The 17124-nt window shown below is 47.2% G+C and overlaps 1 protein-coding gene across 1 annotated transcript in view; it reads left to right on the plus strand.

Annotated features, from left to right (window-relative positions):
* The window catches only part of LOC135904831 (E3 ubiquitin-protein ligase MARCHF11-like), a 130388-nt gene that overhangs the window by 30792 nt on the left and 82472 nt on the right, over positions 1 to 17124 (plus strand). The window contains exon 4 of the mRNA XM_065435823.1: positions 2477 to 2585. Within this exon, the coding sequence (XP_065291895.1) occupies positions 2477 to 2585 (109 nt within the window). The remainder of the gene's footprint in view (positions 1 to 2476; positions 2586 to 17124) is intronic.

A 17124-nucleotide genomic window follows, 5' to 3' on the forward strand; every position in this document is an offset into this window, starting at 1 on the left:
GGACCCGATAATTATTAGTCATATAATGAGAAGCCAACAAACACTGACACCAAGTACAACATAGGGGAAATTGCATGTGCTTAATAAATGAAATAAAGTAATGATAAATTAATGGAAATTAAAGTGGATGAAAAAACAACTTGCCGCAGGTGGGAACCGAACCCACAACCTTCGCATGTCGCGTGCGATGCTCTACCAATTGAGCTACCGCGGCGGCGTTTCCCCATCCACTTTCTTGGGTATTTATGTGTACTAGTAGAACCCTGGGAGTGTTAGCCAGCGCCCCCACTCACAAACCTTGGCGGCGGACGTGGAACGTATTTTTTGCCGCAGGCGTCACGAGAACGTGATCTTTTCGGGTGAAGGCAACTGGTCAATAAACCCACATATGCTACCTGAAGGCATCAATGTTGCCGGATTCGAGACCCTCGTTAGGTGATAAACGAGAAGAAAGGGGGTTAACCGAGGGACCCGATAATTATTAGTCATATAATGAGAAGCCAACAAACACTGACACCAAGTACAACATAGGGGAAATTGCATGTGCTTAATAAATGAAATAAAGTAATGATAAATTAATGGAAATTAAAGTGGATGAAAAAACAACTTGCCGCAGGTGGGAACCGAACCCACATGCGAAGGTTGTGGGTTCGGTTCCCACCTGCGGCAAGTTGTTTTTTCATCCACTTTAATTTCCAATAATTTATCATTACTTTATTTCATTTATTAAGCACATGCAATTTCCCCTATGTTGTACTTGGTGTCAGTGTTTGTTGGCTTCTCATTATATGACTAATAATTATCGGGTCCCTCGGTTAACCCCCTTTCTTCTCGATTATCACATAACGAGGGTCTCGAATCCGGCAACATTGATGCCTTCGGGTAGCATATGTGGGTTTATTGACCAGTTGCCTTCACCCGAAAAGATCACGTTCTCGTGACGCCTGCGGCAAAAAAGACGTTCCACGTCCGCCGCCAAGGTTTGTGAGTGGGGGCGCTGGCTAACACTCCCAGGGTTCTACTAGTACACATAAATACCCAAGAAAGTGGATGGGGAAACGCCGCCGCGGTAGCTCAATTGGTAGAGCATCGCACGCGACATGCGAAGGTTGTGGGTTCGGTTCCCACCTGCGGCAAGTTGTTTATTCATCCACTTTAATTTCCATTAATTTATCATTACTTTATTTCATTTATTAAGCACATGCAATTTCCCCTATGTTGTACTTGGTGTCAGTGTTTGTTGGCTTCTCATTATATGACTAATAATTATCGGGTCCCTCGGTTAACCCCCTTTCTTCTCGTTTATCACATAACGAGGGTCTCGAATCCGGCAACATTGATGCCTTCAGGTAGCATATGTGGGTTTATTGACCAGTTGCCTTCACCCGAAAAGATCACGTTCTCGTGACGCCTGCGGCAAAAAAGACGTTCCACGTCCGCCGCCAAGGTTTGTGAGTGGGGGCGCTGGCTAACACTCCCAGGGTTCTACTAGTACACATAAATACCCAAGAAAGTGGATGGGGAAACGCCGCCGCGGTAGCTCAATTGGTAGAGCATCGCACGCGACATGCGAAGGTTGTGGGTTCGGTTCCCACCTGCGGCAAGTTGTTTTTTCATCCACTTTAATTTCCATTAATTTATCATTACTTTATTTCATTTATTAAGCACATGCAATTTCCCCTATGTTGTACTTGGTGTCAGTGTTTGTTGGCTTCTCATTATATGACTAATAATTATCGGGTCCCTCGGTTAACCCCCTTTCTTCTCGTTTATATATATATATATATATATATATATATGGGGTTGGGAAAGTTGGTCGCCACCCCCGCGAAAAGTGAAAACTTTCCGCCCATGGCATCGACGCATGCGACACACGCATGAGCGAGCAATGGCTTTTTTCCTTTATACAACGATACGGAAGTACTGAACAAGGGCAGTGCAGTTGCAAATATATAAACGAAAATGCTGTAACACGTTTTTTTACCTACGGTTTTGAGAAGCGACCCCTTTTGACCGTCTTTAAGCACTTTCATGCCAAAAAACATTACACATTTTATAACCATGAATCATGCCCCTTACAAAAGTCGTTATAGAAATACTGCAGTTCATATGTATGGATTTTGAGCCTAGAATAGGCTTTCTGTTGAGATTCAATTTATTGTCGTGCATGAGTTCTGCACGGGTTATTATGCGTGAAAAGAATTTAACGTTGTGCAAAACCAATCGATCACATAAGACAGTATAAGCACTGCGCATTTTGCGGAATGATTTTGCTGAGAATGACTGTCCATATTATAGTTCGTAAGCGGAAAAAAGCATAGGCTTTTTATAAGATGCAAAGTGTAGTATCATGATACTTTCATTCTCACTAAACTTGAGTAATATAACGGGGACGCTGTCTTACTGCCTTGAGCGTACATTGTGACGACATCGATAGAAGTTTTCTCGCCATTGTCTTTTGCTGCTTCTTTTGCAGGAGCTTGCTTACTCACGTGGTCTCGAAAGTGGACGAGCACCACCTTTGCAGGGACACCGGAACAGCCAATCAAGAAATGTTCCTGGTTCTCTCAGTGCAGTTGCCAGTGGTACGCTGTCCTTTTCTCGTCGTTTTTCAGTGATTAGATTCTCTTGTAATCGCGATCAAAAAGCTCATGCAGCCGCCAAGGGTGCATGTGGTGTAACCAGTTTGTTGAAACAGGAAGGACCTTGGAAACTGATAATGACGGGAGAAAGGGACTATGATGGAGGTGGGAGGGGAGAGTCTTACACCGAGGACCTTTCTTCTTCGTCTTTCTTAACCGTATGTTTAGTAGCTTTCATAATAACTTTTAAACTTTCGTTATGCACAAAAAAGGCGCGCAATAATGTAAAGCTATTCCAAACGCTTTCTATTCCATTTCTGGAATCAGATTCCACTAATGGTCAAACATTTTTCGGGTCACATCCACTTCACCTGTCTGTCACGTGGCATCCCGAAGACTCTGGTATTACGTGTACACTGATTATGTATGATTAAATCAAACAAGTGAAAAATACGCTTCGTGTTTCCCTCGGCTTCACGCGTTCTTATAAAGAAATTGGCGGCCTAATTCATCCTAGTTAACACCAAAGGTTGTGGGTTCGACTCCCACCAATTGTGGTGGATTCGACTCTTATCAATTTCAGGAAAACGCAGGAAAACAGAGTTTTGGAGCCATGAACTACTTAAGGCTTTCGGCTTAAGATTTTTTCCGATTGTACGCTTTTTTCACCATTAACCCACCACAATCATCCAAAATTTCGTCATAACCCTCCGCTTATCTACTTTCACTGCACTAGCTTGGCCTCACCGAAATCCTCTCCACTTCCCTGTGCTGGTCGCCTCTTCTAACCCAACCAAGAATCTCCTTCTCTCTCTATGCCGATGAGATACAAAAAATTCACCGACAATTACGATACTCCCTAACACGAAATTTGAGCTCAGCTGTATACGTGTTCTCATTTCGAGATATATTGGCTGACGCGGACTATCTGTATCGTGCGGCACGTTGCAAATGGAGCAAAGTGATGCGCGAATGTCTCGCTAATCGTGACATCACGACAGGAAGCGCGCGGGTGATGCGTTGGCGTGATTCACAGCAACCGCCGCAGACAACCTCCGCTCTGGCAGTGCTCTGTTTACATACAGGCGCCGCACGCTACTCTGGTGCCATCACGTAGCCACCGTCGCCGGAAAGCTCCTTGTTCGCAGCTACTACGCTTTTCTTCTCAGGCTTTCGCGATGCCCTAATTGGTTTCGCTCTTTATTGCAATAGCAATTATATATACACTGTAGACGCACTTTTGTCGTCGGCGTCGCCGTGATGTTCTGTATAAAGTCCAAGGACGATAACACCATCGCTGTGCGCCGTCTGCTGTATGTGCTAGTGAAAGCACGCGAGGGAAGCAGACGATTGCGGCTCAATTTCGTGCGCGAACGGCCGTGGGGAGATGGGACAGAGGGGGGGTGGTGGCGTTGTTTTTCGTTAGCAGTTGCGTATTTCACAACCGCGCGCAAGGGAAACCGATGATGGCGGCTCAATCTCGCACGCTAAAGGGAGGAACGCAGGGAGGAAGAACGCCGTCTTCCACATGGAGGAAGCGCACACGGAATAGGGGGAGTAGGGGGGAGGGGGCGGTGGTGTGCTTTGGCGGAAACGCGTGGTCGCGCGCGGTGATCTGCGCGCGACCTGAAAAGTGATTTGCAAGTGATCTGCGGTGAACTGCAAAGTGATCTGCGTTGGGGGCACAGTCTGGGAGGGCCAGCGACTCGTAGCTTTGCGTTTGCTGAGTTGTCGCCGCTCAGTTTGCGTTGAAGCGATAGAGATCGTGAAGGTCACTTCGCTCGACGCTGCTGGCGCGCTTTCTCGCACCGGCGTTTTAACAGCGATTGTCCGCGGTCATCGAGTGCGAGGTGCTCATGTTTGCCAGTGCACGCTGACACCATGCTTGTCAATTTAGTTAATAAGCTAATGTTTCCTACTTTATATGGCCTATAAAACGACTCTCTTTATTTCGCATAGCTCTCTACTAATTTGCTATAGCAATATATATTTCGTGTGTCGAGTGAAACTGCGGCTTTTTTTCATCCTCCGTTGCGCTCCGTGTTCGCTCTAATCTTTCGCTGTGCTCGTTCGCTCGGTTGCGAGGTCCAAGGACGCCGACGCCAACGCTCGCCGCAGGAATGGGCGTCTAGGAGCTGCGCTCTAAAACCTGTCAAGGTAGGCAGTGCTGTTCGCTTTGAAAGCAAACAAAAGTGACCTCCCATAGATGATGAGAGCGTTTGATTGGGCTGTTGAAATGAGGCTGCGGGTCACCGCCCGATTCTTGAGTAGGCGGTTACGTAAGTTTGACGTGAAGAGTTTGGAATAAAAACATAATGGAATAGTTTTACGCTAGAGGGCCCCTGTTCTTAATGACAATGTTGAGGTAAATATTAAATTTGTGGACACCTATTGTGTAGACGTAATGCGGCGAAACGCAGTGATTCAGAGGCTAGGGTGGTTGCTTGGGCTAGTTGGTAATTCATGATCAAAAATAACGTACAGCGCAAAGGACAAGGACAGTGATAGACAACATACACAGCGCTGACTTCCAACAAGATTTTATTGCGTCGCCAGATCGTGTGTATATATACAAGAAGAGGCATGCGCAGAAAATATATACGACAGTCACAGGGGGTGTCCTAACAGCAAGTCATTGAACTAAGAACATCGTCACCAAAAAAATTTAAGCATTACGATTACTATCTGTTTAGAAACGCGATTTCACCAGGGGTCAGCGCAATTGAGGGCGCACTAACGCACATACTGCCAAGTTTTCTGATGAAATCAGCTTCCACAATTTCCCTGGTGAGCTGTGAGCAGTGTCTCGCTAAAACTTGCGTATCTTCAAAGAATGGCACGCAGCCGCAGTCCCGGGGCAGCCGCAGTCCCGGGACTTGGGCATTCATTGCCGGGACTGCGGCTGCGTGCCATTCTTTGAAGATACGCAAGTTTTAGCGAGACACTGCTCACAGCTCACCAGGGAAATTGTGGAAGCTGATTTCATCAGAAAACTTGGCAGTATGTGCGTTAGTGCGCCCTCAATTGCGCTGACCCCTGGTGAAATCGCGTTTCTAAACAGATAGTAATCGTAATGCTTAAATTTTTTTGGTGACCATGTTCTTAGTTCAATGACTTGCTGTTAGGACACCCCCTGTGACTGTCGTATACATTTTCTGCGCATGCCTCTTCTTGTATATATACACACGATGTGGCGACGCAATAAAATCTTGTTGGAAGTCAGCGCTGTGTATGTCGTCTATCACTGTCCTTGTCCTTTGCGCTGTACGTTATTTTTGATTTTGATTCAGAGGCGTTGTGCTGGGAAGAGGTAATATTTTAATCCCGAATATACCTAAGAATAGCACATTTTCTTAGTAGGCTTCGCCCAGCGGAGGAGAGAACATAAATGAAATGCACAGAAAAGTGGACAAGCTGACCTGAGAAATGTTCCCCTCGTCTTCGGCTGCAGGGGGAAAAAGAAATAAGAATCATCATAAATAATTGTATAGGGAAAAAGCTCGGACACTGCAAGCAAACTTGACTCGTTATAATGAAGAATTAATTACAAAGTACGTATAGATTATGCACTGTTTTGAGCACAAAATGCTCTTGAGTGAACAGTGGACTGGTTTTTATCGAGGCATACTGAACACTGCCTCCACAGCGTTCATAATCTAACTACTGCATTTGCTAACACACGCATGGCCAGACCAGAAAGCACATTGTGCAGAAGCAGAATGTCCCTAATGCAAAGAGCACAGCGCGCAAAATTATATACGCAACGAAAACATGGCGCGCTAGTGAAAAACAAATGCAGATGTAGAAGGCAATGCGTGGTGAAATCGTACAGTCGGTGGTCACGCTACCGTGAGAAACATATTTAGGAATCAGTTATAAGCATAGCTCTCTTTGATATTTACAGAAACTTTCAAGTATATGTTATGCAAACGTAACGCTAATGACGCAAATGCTTGCGCATTATGACGCTAATGCTATACAATTTTACGCAAATTTAAGACTAACGATGCAAATGCAGTGTAATGGTTATGCAGAAGTAGCGTGATCAAGCAAATGTACCACAATGACGCAGATGTTTGGATCTAGTGGCGGCGTCTGTATACGAACGGGGCGCGAATGAGCATGAAATTTATTAGATATGACACACGTGTCGGTTTCTTTTTGCTTTGCACATAACTCCCACGACTCATAAGACACAGCTTGCTTGCTTTACGCATCGTCGGCAATGTCAGGCTTCGTTATCAGCGATGCGAATTCAACTAGGGCCATTTAGACTGCTGACGTCATGTCATGACTGCTGGCGATGCAGCGAACGAACTCGATCCTTGTATTTTCTCGAACCTGTTCTTGTTGATGGTGTTATGTACTTTACATAACAGTGAGAAGCAAGGCGTGCTCCAAGAAATACGAGACATAATCAAAGACGTTAGACATCTCCATGCTTTGCGTTTCCGACTGCAGATGGCCGCCACGTTTAGTTGTCGAGCGTAGCGCGTAACGAATACGATTTTGTTTTGTTGGATGCTTCATTCGGACCTGCGTGTCATCCACGCTCAACGCACGCTTAAGTTTCATTCACTTCCTTTGTTCCTTGGCACTCGGCTGCTTCTGTCACTGACTTCATTTTCAGCCTCTATTTCTGCTTGTCTATTCTGGAACATACCCAGTCGCGCGTACGCATTTGCATATTCACAGTAGCACATACCCAATGACCCAAGTTGTTTACTCGGCAAGACAGCAGCTGCCAGCACTCGCAAAACGGGACGAACAAGCAAAAAAAGCGTTGCTTTAAAAGTGGCAATTGAGTGCTGTTCCAGTGCGCAGGGGCCCTATAACGCAAAGTTATTCCAATATGTTTTTATTCCAATCTCCTGAGGTCAAATTTGCGTAACCGTCAACGCAAGCATCGGGCGGTGACCCGCAGAATTGTTTGAACCTCTTGATCAAACGCTCTCTTCGTTTACGGTAGGTAACTTTAGTTTGATTCAAAAGCGAATAGCATTGCACCCTTTGAGAGAATCTTCTTATTCAACTGGCGGACAAGAGGCGAGGAGCACGCAGCAGTGGAGGGGGTTTCGGTGGGGGCCGAACTGGCGCCATGGAACTAGATTTCCAGATGAAGGGCGGTGTCGGCGATTGGCGCGCTTCCCCTTTCTTAGCTAGTGGTGCACGGCTTGCCGAAAATAATGGTGGCGTGCAATTGAAAGTTCAAAATTCCCCTAAAAGATATTCTCAGCGAAGAACAGTTGGCAGAGCAATGTGGTATGCGTGCAGAAAGGGTTCGACAACGTTATAGTGGCACGTAATTTTTAAAAAATTATAAGTAGCTAAATCTGTTCTCCCCAGCAGCTCTGAGCAGCCAGTGTCAGAGCGATCGTTGGGCTGTCTTTTCGGAGAGAGACAGTCTCCAACTATTCTGAAAAATGTTCAGTTTTGTTTCGCATAATAATACATCTTTAATGCATACACATCACTTTGAAGTGGTGAGTTCTGGTGTTTTTTTGACACCGCGTGGCAGAAAGGCGAAATAGGCACAGCTCGAAACTCTTGACCAATAGCGGAGGTTTGAAGGCGAGAAAGGCTTGGAATCAGAAAATGTTGTAAGGAAGATAACGAACGTGCGCACTGGGTCAGCAGCATCCGCAGCATCAAGCGCGCAGCAGAAGCTCGAGCTCGGGGACTGCTCGGTGCATCGTAGAAAGGAGAATCTCCTTGTAAAGGAGATTTATTAGGGTTCGTAGCGACCACCGGTTCTACGATGCACCGAGCAGTTCCCGAGCTCGAGCTTCTGCTGCGCTCTTGATGCTGCCGATGATGCTGACCCAGTGCGCACGATCGTTATCTTCCTCACAATATTATTATTTACATTTGTTTGTTCTAATCATGTATAATCAGTGTGCGGACGTCATATCAAATGGATCGTTCTCGCGGTTATCGTGACGGCACGTGACATACACGCGAAGCGGGGGTAGCCCGATAAATCTGACCTATCCGTGGAGGGCCGATTGAAGAAATGGAATAGATACAGTTTGGAATAGCTTTCTGGTATAGCGCGCTTGATGTCTCACGCGAGTGTAAATGTGATGATTCAATTTACGGTGGCTCTTGACAGGCCTCAAAATGTATTGGTTTGTTTGAGGCATCGTCGGTAGATCGCTGTCGCAGCGATCTACCGATGTGTTTTTCCACATCATTTGTGTTTCTACATGAATCGTGTAGACAAAGTACTCCATTGCCCAGCACGGATGGCGGCAGTCGTGAAACAGTCTATGATTTTGTTTGAAGAAGAAATTTGCACCACGTCTGTTTCAGATTAATTGATATTGGACTTCTGGAAATGCAAAGCTGCGAATGCAAACCTGAGCGGCAGAGAAAGAGGCAGAGGCCGGGACGAAACGAAGATATCTGGCTTCTTTAGAATCTGTTGTCTCCTAAAGATATCGGAACAATGTCAGTTCTCTTCTCATTGAGCGATTACACTGTTGCTAAACTGCTCTAGGTTCGTGCTTTAAGAGGTTGATTATTATTTAATAACGCTTAATTATTGTTCTCGGCAATTATAGTATCTTCTTCGTCATGCCAAAATGACATCACTTGTTTTTGGGCAAAGGTTTTAGTTACACTAGAAAGGCTGAAAAGCGTTGTATGCACGCTTTTCTACTGTTCTCACTGGACTAAACATTACTCTGAGTTTAAATTTAGAAGAAATGCAAAGCTTAGAGTGTGCGGAGTAACTAGGGGCTTAAAAGAAAATTATTGAATGAATGCTCGTTACCTATGTGCGTGCACGAAGCGCATAAAATGTTGGATGTACTGGGATAACTGAATGTGGCACATGGCTTAAATTTACAGATATTCGGAGAAATATTATGGTTTGTGGGCTCGCAGTGATTAAAGTGTATATAGGTTATGTATGGGTGTTGGTGCGGGGAGAGTAACACCCCCTAATGGTGTTGCAGGGAACCGAGCTTTGAATGATGTCAGCTAACTCTCCTTTTTCATTGCTGTAAGCGCACGGGGCAGCGGGAACACTTCAAGAACGGCTTCAGTGGGGCGAAAAATGTGCAATGTGAACACACGTCTTTCGAAACCAGCATTGCTGCTCAAGATTCTTGCAAATTTTTTCTGTATCTACCCCAAGTAGTAATGCATCAATGAAGAACAATTTCCTTCAACTGTGTTTTTAGTTGCTATAATAATAAAGTGAAAATTTTCGCATTTATAAGAAATGACAGCATTCACGAATAGAAGCACCATATAGCTCGCCGCCGAAGTGTGCACTAACGAGCTAAGAAAAGCTAACGCTTTAAATGTTCCGCTTTAAAAATGCGTTAAATATTGTATGACAGCGACTCTCAAGTCATGACGGGCAGCTTACTGGATTGTTTTTTAAAAGGAAAATGCACAATTATTGCATTCTACGAGTAATAACTTCTACGACTGAAACTTGGTTTATGATAAGATAGCTTTAGAAAATAAGGACTGAGCAACAAGCAGTGGAAGGTAGATTATATGTGTAACGTTAATAAACAGGAGGACAGTGATACGGATCGGAGAGAAATCGAGTAACTGATGTTCTACTTGAGACTAATAAAAATTTATGGGGCTGGGCAAGGCATATAATGCGTAGGAGAGGTAACCGTCTGCCTAATGCAATAACACAATCGGTACCAAGAGAAGAAAAATACAGTCGACAGCAGATAATAAGGTGGTGTCATAAAATTGGGAATTTTACATGCATATGAATACTGGGTCGCAAAACTGGACGAGAATAGGTTGATGATACGAGAAAAAGGCAATTGGACACTGCTGGTGGAGGCCTTCGTCCTGTAATTAGACATAAAGAAGGCTATTCTCGATGTTGATGAGCATTCACAGGTCAGTCATTTCATAGACCATAGAGTACTCGAGTTCTTGATGTCAGCGTGAAATTATCGACAATCTTCATTCACATAAGGCTGACGCGAAGTTGGGCATAATACAGGATTCAGTTTCGTAGCGTTATTGTTTCGTAACTGATATTACCGTTACGTGGGTCTTTTCCTATGGGCTCATTCGCAAATGTGTTTGGAGAGAGTAATTAGTGACTGTGGTGACTGTGCTTCCCTGCAGGATAGCTTAGTCGAAGCTGTTGACTGGAGCTATCATCGAAGCAGCACATAAATTTGCAGAGCACTATATAAGGGTATTCTTCACGCAAAAGGGAACTGGTAATGAATTCGATTATAATATGAATCGCCCCGACGTCGCCTTTGTAAGATGGTATATAGAGATACGTTGGCATATTCGTCGGGCACTTTCGGTCCATACTTGAGTATGCTTGTGCAACATGGGATTCTTGGTTACAATCGAGATTTAGAAATACACCGCGTTTAAGATTTAGTGATAAGAGTAGTACTCAATATTTAAGCAAGCTATTGTACTGTACCGCTGGTGAAAATAACATCATATGGGTCGTACATGAGATGTCGAGTAAGCGGTAGTTAAAACGCTTCGTTATATATTTTTTCTCAACATGTCATTGAATGTGACAAGTGTACATATCTCAACCACATTCCGCCTCTTTATGAATAAATCCCGTAATAACGTTACACAATATAAGTGCAAAAATAACATGTCTAGGAATTCCTTTCCTAAGCCAAATTTTAAAATGATGCTCTTTGCCGCATAATATTGACACCGCTTTTTTCGAAGATATATCTTCCTGCCTGTTGCATTTTCGGTTTTCAAATGTATTTCTTAGCCTGTTTGTGAATTTTATACTTGAATGCTTATTTGTTCAGGTGCATCAGTTACCATCACATTGTCTATTTTTGTTCTCGTACGATGCGCCAATACGTCCTTTAAATACTAAATTTAATGCTGCGTTTTTTCGTCGTATATTTCGTTCCTGTTGTGGCGACGAGCGACTACGTAGACCGGTAAAGTCTCGGGCTCTCGCAGGAGAGGAGGAACCGACACTCCGTCGCTTAGCGTAGCATTCTTTTTAATTAATATCTCTCTCGGAACGCTAGCCCGTGCCGGAGCGTGCCAGCCGCTCGTGCCTCGTGTAGCGCGAGCGTCTACGTCAATCCTCGGTGACGCCGATGTAGCTGCCGCTACAGAGGGCTCCCCCCCTAGAGAGTAGGAAAGTTCGACGAACGATGGAAAGTCCATGTGACGCGGCGTGTCTTGGCGTTGGTCTCGGGTGTCACGTGCTCAGGCGGCGGCGAAGGATGCAGCAGGGTCGCGTCGCATATTGGTGGAGCTGATAGCGCGGGTGCTTCGATGTAAGCGGGTTTGAGACGTTCCAGGGCAATGGTGTCTGATCGGCCGTTGACATTCACAACAAACGTCGTCGGACGACGCTCTAGAACACAATATGGCCCGGAGTAGTGTGGATGCAAAGGCTTCCGCACGGCACAGTTACGCACGAAAACGTGGGTAGCAGAGCTGAGTGCGGGAGAAACGTACGGGGACCTTGCTTCTTGTGAACGTGTAGGCACGGGGCGCATCTGGCTGAAGAAAGCTTGCAGTTCGGCAACGTAGTCGGTAGGTGATGGCATAGGCGTTTGGGGGGTGGCGACAAAGAAATCGCACGGAAGGCGTAGGTGAGTGCCGTAGACTAGCTCAGCACATGAGCAACCTAGGTCACTCTTGAGTGCGACTCTGATGCCAAGTAAGACGAGGGGCAAATGCAGGACCCACTTCTCCGGTGATTCATGTGCCATAAGGGAGGCCTTGAGAGTCCGTTGGACTGCGGGTGGTAAGCGGTTGTGCGAAAACGTGTCGTTCCCAGTAGTTTGAGTAGCTCGTTGAAGAGCGCTGAGTCAAACTGTCGACCGCGATCTGTGATGATTGTGGATGGGCAGCCGAACCTTGCGATCCAGGTAGACACGAAAGCTGCTGCAACAGTGGGTGCTGAGATGTCAGATATAGGTGTAGCTTCTGGCCACCGTGTATAACGGTCGATGCATGTCAGTATGTAGCAGTAACCTTTCGAAGGTGGGAGAGGGCCGACGAGATCCAGGTGTACGGTGTCAAAACGAGCATCCGGTGGAAGAAATGACTTGGCAGGCGGAATGGGGTGACACGACAAACAGCAGCGAACCCAATCGCGAACTTGCGCGTTTAGCCGATGCCAAACGAAACGACTGGAAAGGAGCTTCTGTGTCGCGCGTATGCCAGGGTGCGACAGGTTGTGCACGGTTTCGAATAGACGTCTGCGAAGGGATGCCGGAATGTATGGTCTGGGTGTGTCGTTAGAAGTGTCGCAGACGATGAACGTACCATCTGGGGTCACAACGACGTCTTCCAATTTCAGGGACGTTGACGAATTCCGGAGTGTACGAAGTTCAGTGTCGTCATGCTGTTGACTGGCGAGTAAGTCGGCCTCGATGGTGAAAGGTTCCGATGTCAACGTGGAAACGACACTGACATGACTGAGGACGTCGGCTGGAACGTTGTCGGTGCCCTTGATGTGGCGGAACGTTGTTGTAAACTCAGAGATGTAGGAAATGTGTCGAATCTCGCGGGGCGAGTAACAGGACGCCGAACGATTCGTTGCGTGCACAAGGGGCTTGTGGTCAGTTAAGACACTGAATGCATGGCCTTCGAGGAAATGGCGAAAATGCTTGATAGCCAGGTAAACAGCGAGTAATTCACGGCCGAACACGCTGTAGCGGGACTGCGCAGGCTTCAGTTTCTTGGAGAAAAAAGAGAGTGGATGCCACGCATTGTCGATTAATTGCTGCAGAACGTCACCAACAGCAGTGTTTGAAGCGTCGGTCATGATGGCAGTGGGTGCGTCTGGCTTTGGGTGTCTAAGCAGCGTGGCGTCAGCGAGGGCAGACTTGACTCTTTTCAAAGCGTCGGTGGCCTCTTCAGTCCACTGAAGCACTTGTTTGCGTTTGTTTACCAGGAGGGCGTCTAGCGGAGCCATAAGTCGTGCGCACTCGGGAATGAATCGGCGGTAGAAGTTGACGAATCCGAGAAATTGGCGAAGCTTGGTGAGTGTGGTCGGTCGGGGAAGGTTTTCGATGACGCGAATCTTGGACGGCAGTGGTCGAATGCCGTTAGCGTCGACGATGTGACCGAGGAACTCGAGTTCGGTTTGACCGAATTCACTCTTGGCGGCGTTGATGACAATTCCTTTACTGGCAAGGCGTGAAAACAACAACCGCAAGTGGTGAAGATGTTCTTCTGCCGAAGAGCTTCCGACGAGAAGGTCGTCAATGTATGCAAAAACGAAAGGCAAACCTCGGGTGACGGAATCGATGAAACGCTGAAAGGATTGGGCGCGTTCCGTAAACCGAAAGGCATGCGGAGAAATTCTAAAAGACCGAAGGGTGTGGTGACGGCGGTCTTGGAAATGTCTTCTTCAGCGAACGGTAGTTGATGGTAGGCGCGAACGAGATCGATCTTAGAAAAGATCGTCGCACCGTGCAACGCTACCGTGAAATCCTGAATGTTCGGTAGAGGGTAGCGGTCAGGAACTGTGACGTTGTTTAGTGCCCGGTAATCACCGCATGGGCGCCAGTCTCCCGTCTTAGGCACCATGTGAAGTGGCGATGCCCAGTTACTGGAGGAAGGGCGGATGATACCAAGTTGCAGCATGTGTTCGAACTCCGCGCGAGCGATCTTGAGTTTCTCCGGGGACAAACGCCGGGGTCGGAAATAGACCGGTGGGCCGGAGGTGACGATGTGATGGCACACGTCATGTTGCACCGGTTGCGTCTAGTCCGGCAGGCGCGTCAAAGTGGGAAACTCGCGTAGGAGCGCGGCGAAAGGTTCGTCCAACATGGCAGGAATAGGCGCTATGGGCGATGTGCCTGATGATGGGACGCCGGGAACGGATAGCTGGGTCACGGAGTCGATGAGACGGCGTCGTTGGATGTCCACAAGGAGTCCGTAGTTATGCAAGAAGTCTGCTCCAATGACTGCATGACGGACGTCTGCAACCAGGAAGATCCAGCGGAATGCTCGTCGAAGGCCAAGGTTTAGCATGACGGAGCGTGACGAGAAAACTGGAATCCTGGTGCCGTTGAGGGCTTGCAAAAACGACACAGGAGTCGCGTTTCGGTCGGAGCGCTGGGCGGGGACAATGCTGACGTCAGCACCTGTGTCGACGAAGAATCGTTGTCCCGTAACTCTGTCCGTCACGTAGAAAAGGCGACTTGTGTGCTGGGCCGAACCACTCGTCGCCGTTAGAGGTCGGCCGGCCTGTTTCCCTGCCAAGCGCAGGGACGCCGACAGTGACGAGCGTCGTTTCCAAAACGGCGGTGGTAGTAGCAAACGCCAGGCGGTGTAGTTGAGGCTTCATTGCGGGTGTCCGTGCGTCTTGATCTGCTGGAACTACGGCTGCGTGGGCGACGAGACGTGCGGCGATGTTCCACTCCACAGATGATGCGTTCCAAGCGCTCACACAAGGAGTCGAGCGGAGATTGCACTGCGGAAGAGCAGGGACGAGTTTGCAGAGCGGTTGTATTGTCACCCGGAGACGGTGACGTGGCTGCGATGGTTGGGGTGGCTACTTCCATGACTTTGTCGGCCAAAGCGGCAAGTCCGGTAAGATTCATGGTGGAGGCTGTCGCCAGGACCATCTGCACGTTAGCCGGGAGTCGTTGCAAAAACAGTTCGCGCAACAGCGTGTCGTCGACGGATCTCGCCTTGTTTCCGAGCAGCTGGCTCATTCGGCGAAGAAGTTGACTAGGGCGTCGGTCGCCGAGTTCTTCAGCGGACAGAAGCTGCTGGATGCGAGAACGCTGTGAAGCTGCTGTGCGCTGTAGCAGTGCTGCCTTGAGATCATCATAGGCGGTGGCAGACAATGAGGAGTTCAACAGATCTGCTACCTCGTCAATGGCGGCGGGTGAGAGCGCTGCGACGGCGTAATGGAACTTCGAGGCTTGAGAGCGGATACCAGCGACTTGAAATTGCGCTTCGGCCTGAAGAAACCGTGCCGAAGGATGCTGGTCCCAGTACTGTGGGAGGCGGACAGCGATGGCGGAACAGGAGGGCTCACCGCGTTCCTCGGAAGGGTTCTGGCCTTGAGCTCTCGTAGCGTCGGTCTGGTCCATGGTCATCTCTACCACAGAGCGTATGGCAGCATCACGTCCGGGTCACCAAACTGTGGCGACGAGCGACCACGTAGACCGGTAAAGTCTCAGGCTCTCGCAGGAGAGGAAGAACCGACACTCCATCGCTTAGCGTAGCATTCTTTTTAATTAATATCTCTCTCGGAACGCTAGCCCGCGCCGGAGCGTGCCAGCCGCTCGTGCCTCGTGTAGCGCGAGCGTCTACGTCAATCCTCGTGCGACGCCGATGCTGCTGCCGCTACACTGTAAATTAATTTCTCATTAATTTCGGGAAGCAGGATCTCCGCGAACGCTGCTGAGATTGTCTAAGCTCAGTTTTTTCATACAGCACTTCAACAGCAATTGCAACCTCAGCGCAATGTATTACGCAGAACAAAGTACACAGAAGAAGATTTGCCTAAATTTACAGGAAATTATTGAAATTTGACAATTACATCAAACTAATAATGTCAGGGCAAAAGTGAACTCTATTAAGGTAGGAGCCATGGAGCGCTTACAAAAAACCTGATATCTGTTATTCCTTTAGAAGTACGAAAACTACGCAAAAATGTAGTTATGCACGAGCTAGGCACCGCGACTCGACAGGACAGTTAATAATGTAAACAGTACAGGCTCTTATGGGGGATAGCATCAAATTTGTTGCGAGTCTCCGGGCACTTCCTTCCCATGGGCCAGATTACACTTCATTAACCTTAAGCAGCAGAGAAATAGCCTAACATCCGCTTCCAAGATCAAAATAAAAATGCTATCTGAAAGAAAATTAGAGACATCGAATCATATAAGTTAACTTGCTCTCTGGAAGCTCACCCATCTTTCAGCATCTACGACTGCTTCGATAAATTTGTTAGACTTCCAAGCATGAACGAACAGACCAATTACTGATCAAAAGAAGAATATTTATTTTGGATCTCAGGTGCGAAACCATCTAGGAGAGAAGCACAGAATCACAAGCTTCAGTTTTACTCACGTTTACGGGGCATGAACAGACACACAAGCATTGCCGGCGGTGTTGACCGAAGCGCTAGACGCCTTCGATATTTTTAAATCACGTACGTTGGAAGTTAAACCGATTATGCATTTAGCATATGTAATGAAACTTGTGGTTATAAATTGACGACATCGTGAACGAGCAGTAAACGGGCGTAAAACACACGCGGATGAAAATCCACCAGGTGGCTGCTCCGACGATATTTGCGTGGGGATGGAGCGGGGTCAATTTTTGACGTTATATAATTACTTATTTACAGCCAAGCAGGCAGCTTAGAAGCTGGCAGTGTCACCTTTCTTTACGAAATGTACGTTTGCTTTGCACACAGACCATAAAATCCGCATAAACATGCCTTATCATTCCCCAGCAGGATATTTGATGTCGCTGGAGAAAGCAAACGCTATAGCTGCGTTGTGTGTATCTCAATTATAAGGTATTTGTGCATGACTTTTTTATAACTTAGTGATTGCACTTGTTTGAG

Source organism: Dermacentor albipictus, chromosome 1 (assembly GCF_038994185.2).
Source record: "Dermacentor albipictus isolate Rhodes 1998 colony chromosome 1, USDA_Dalb.pri_finalv2, whole genome shotgun sequence".
NCBI classification, from domain to species: domain Eukaryota; kingdom Metazoa; phylum Arthropoda; class Arachnida; order Ixodida; family Ixodidae; genus Dermacentor; species Dermacentor albipictus.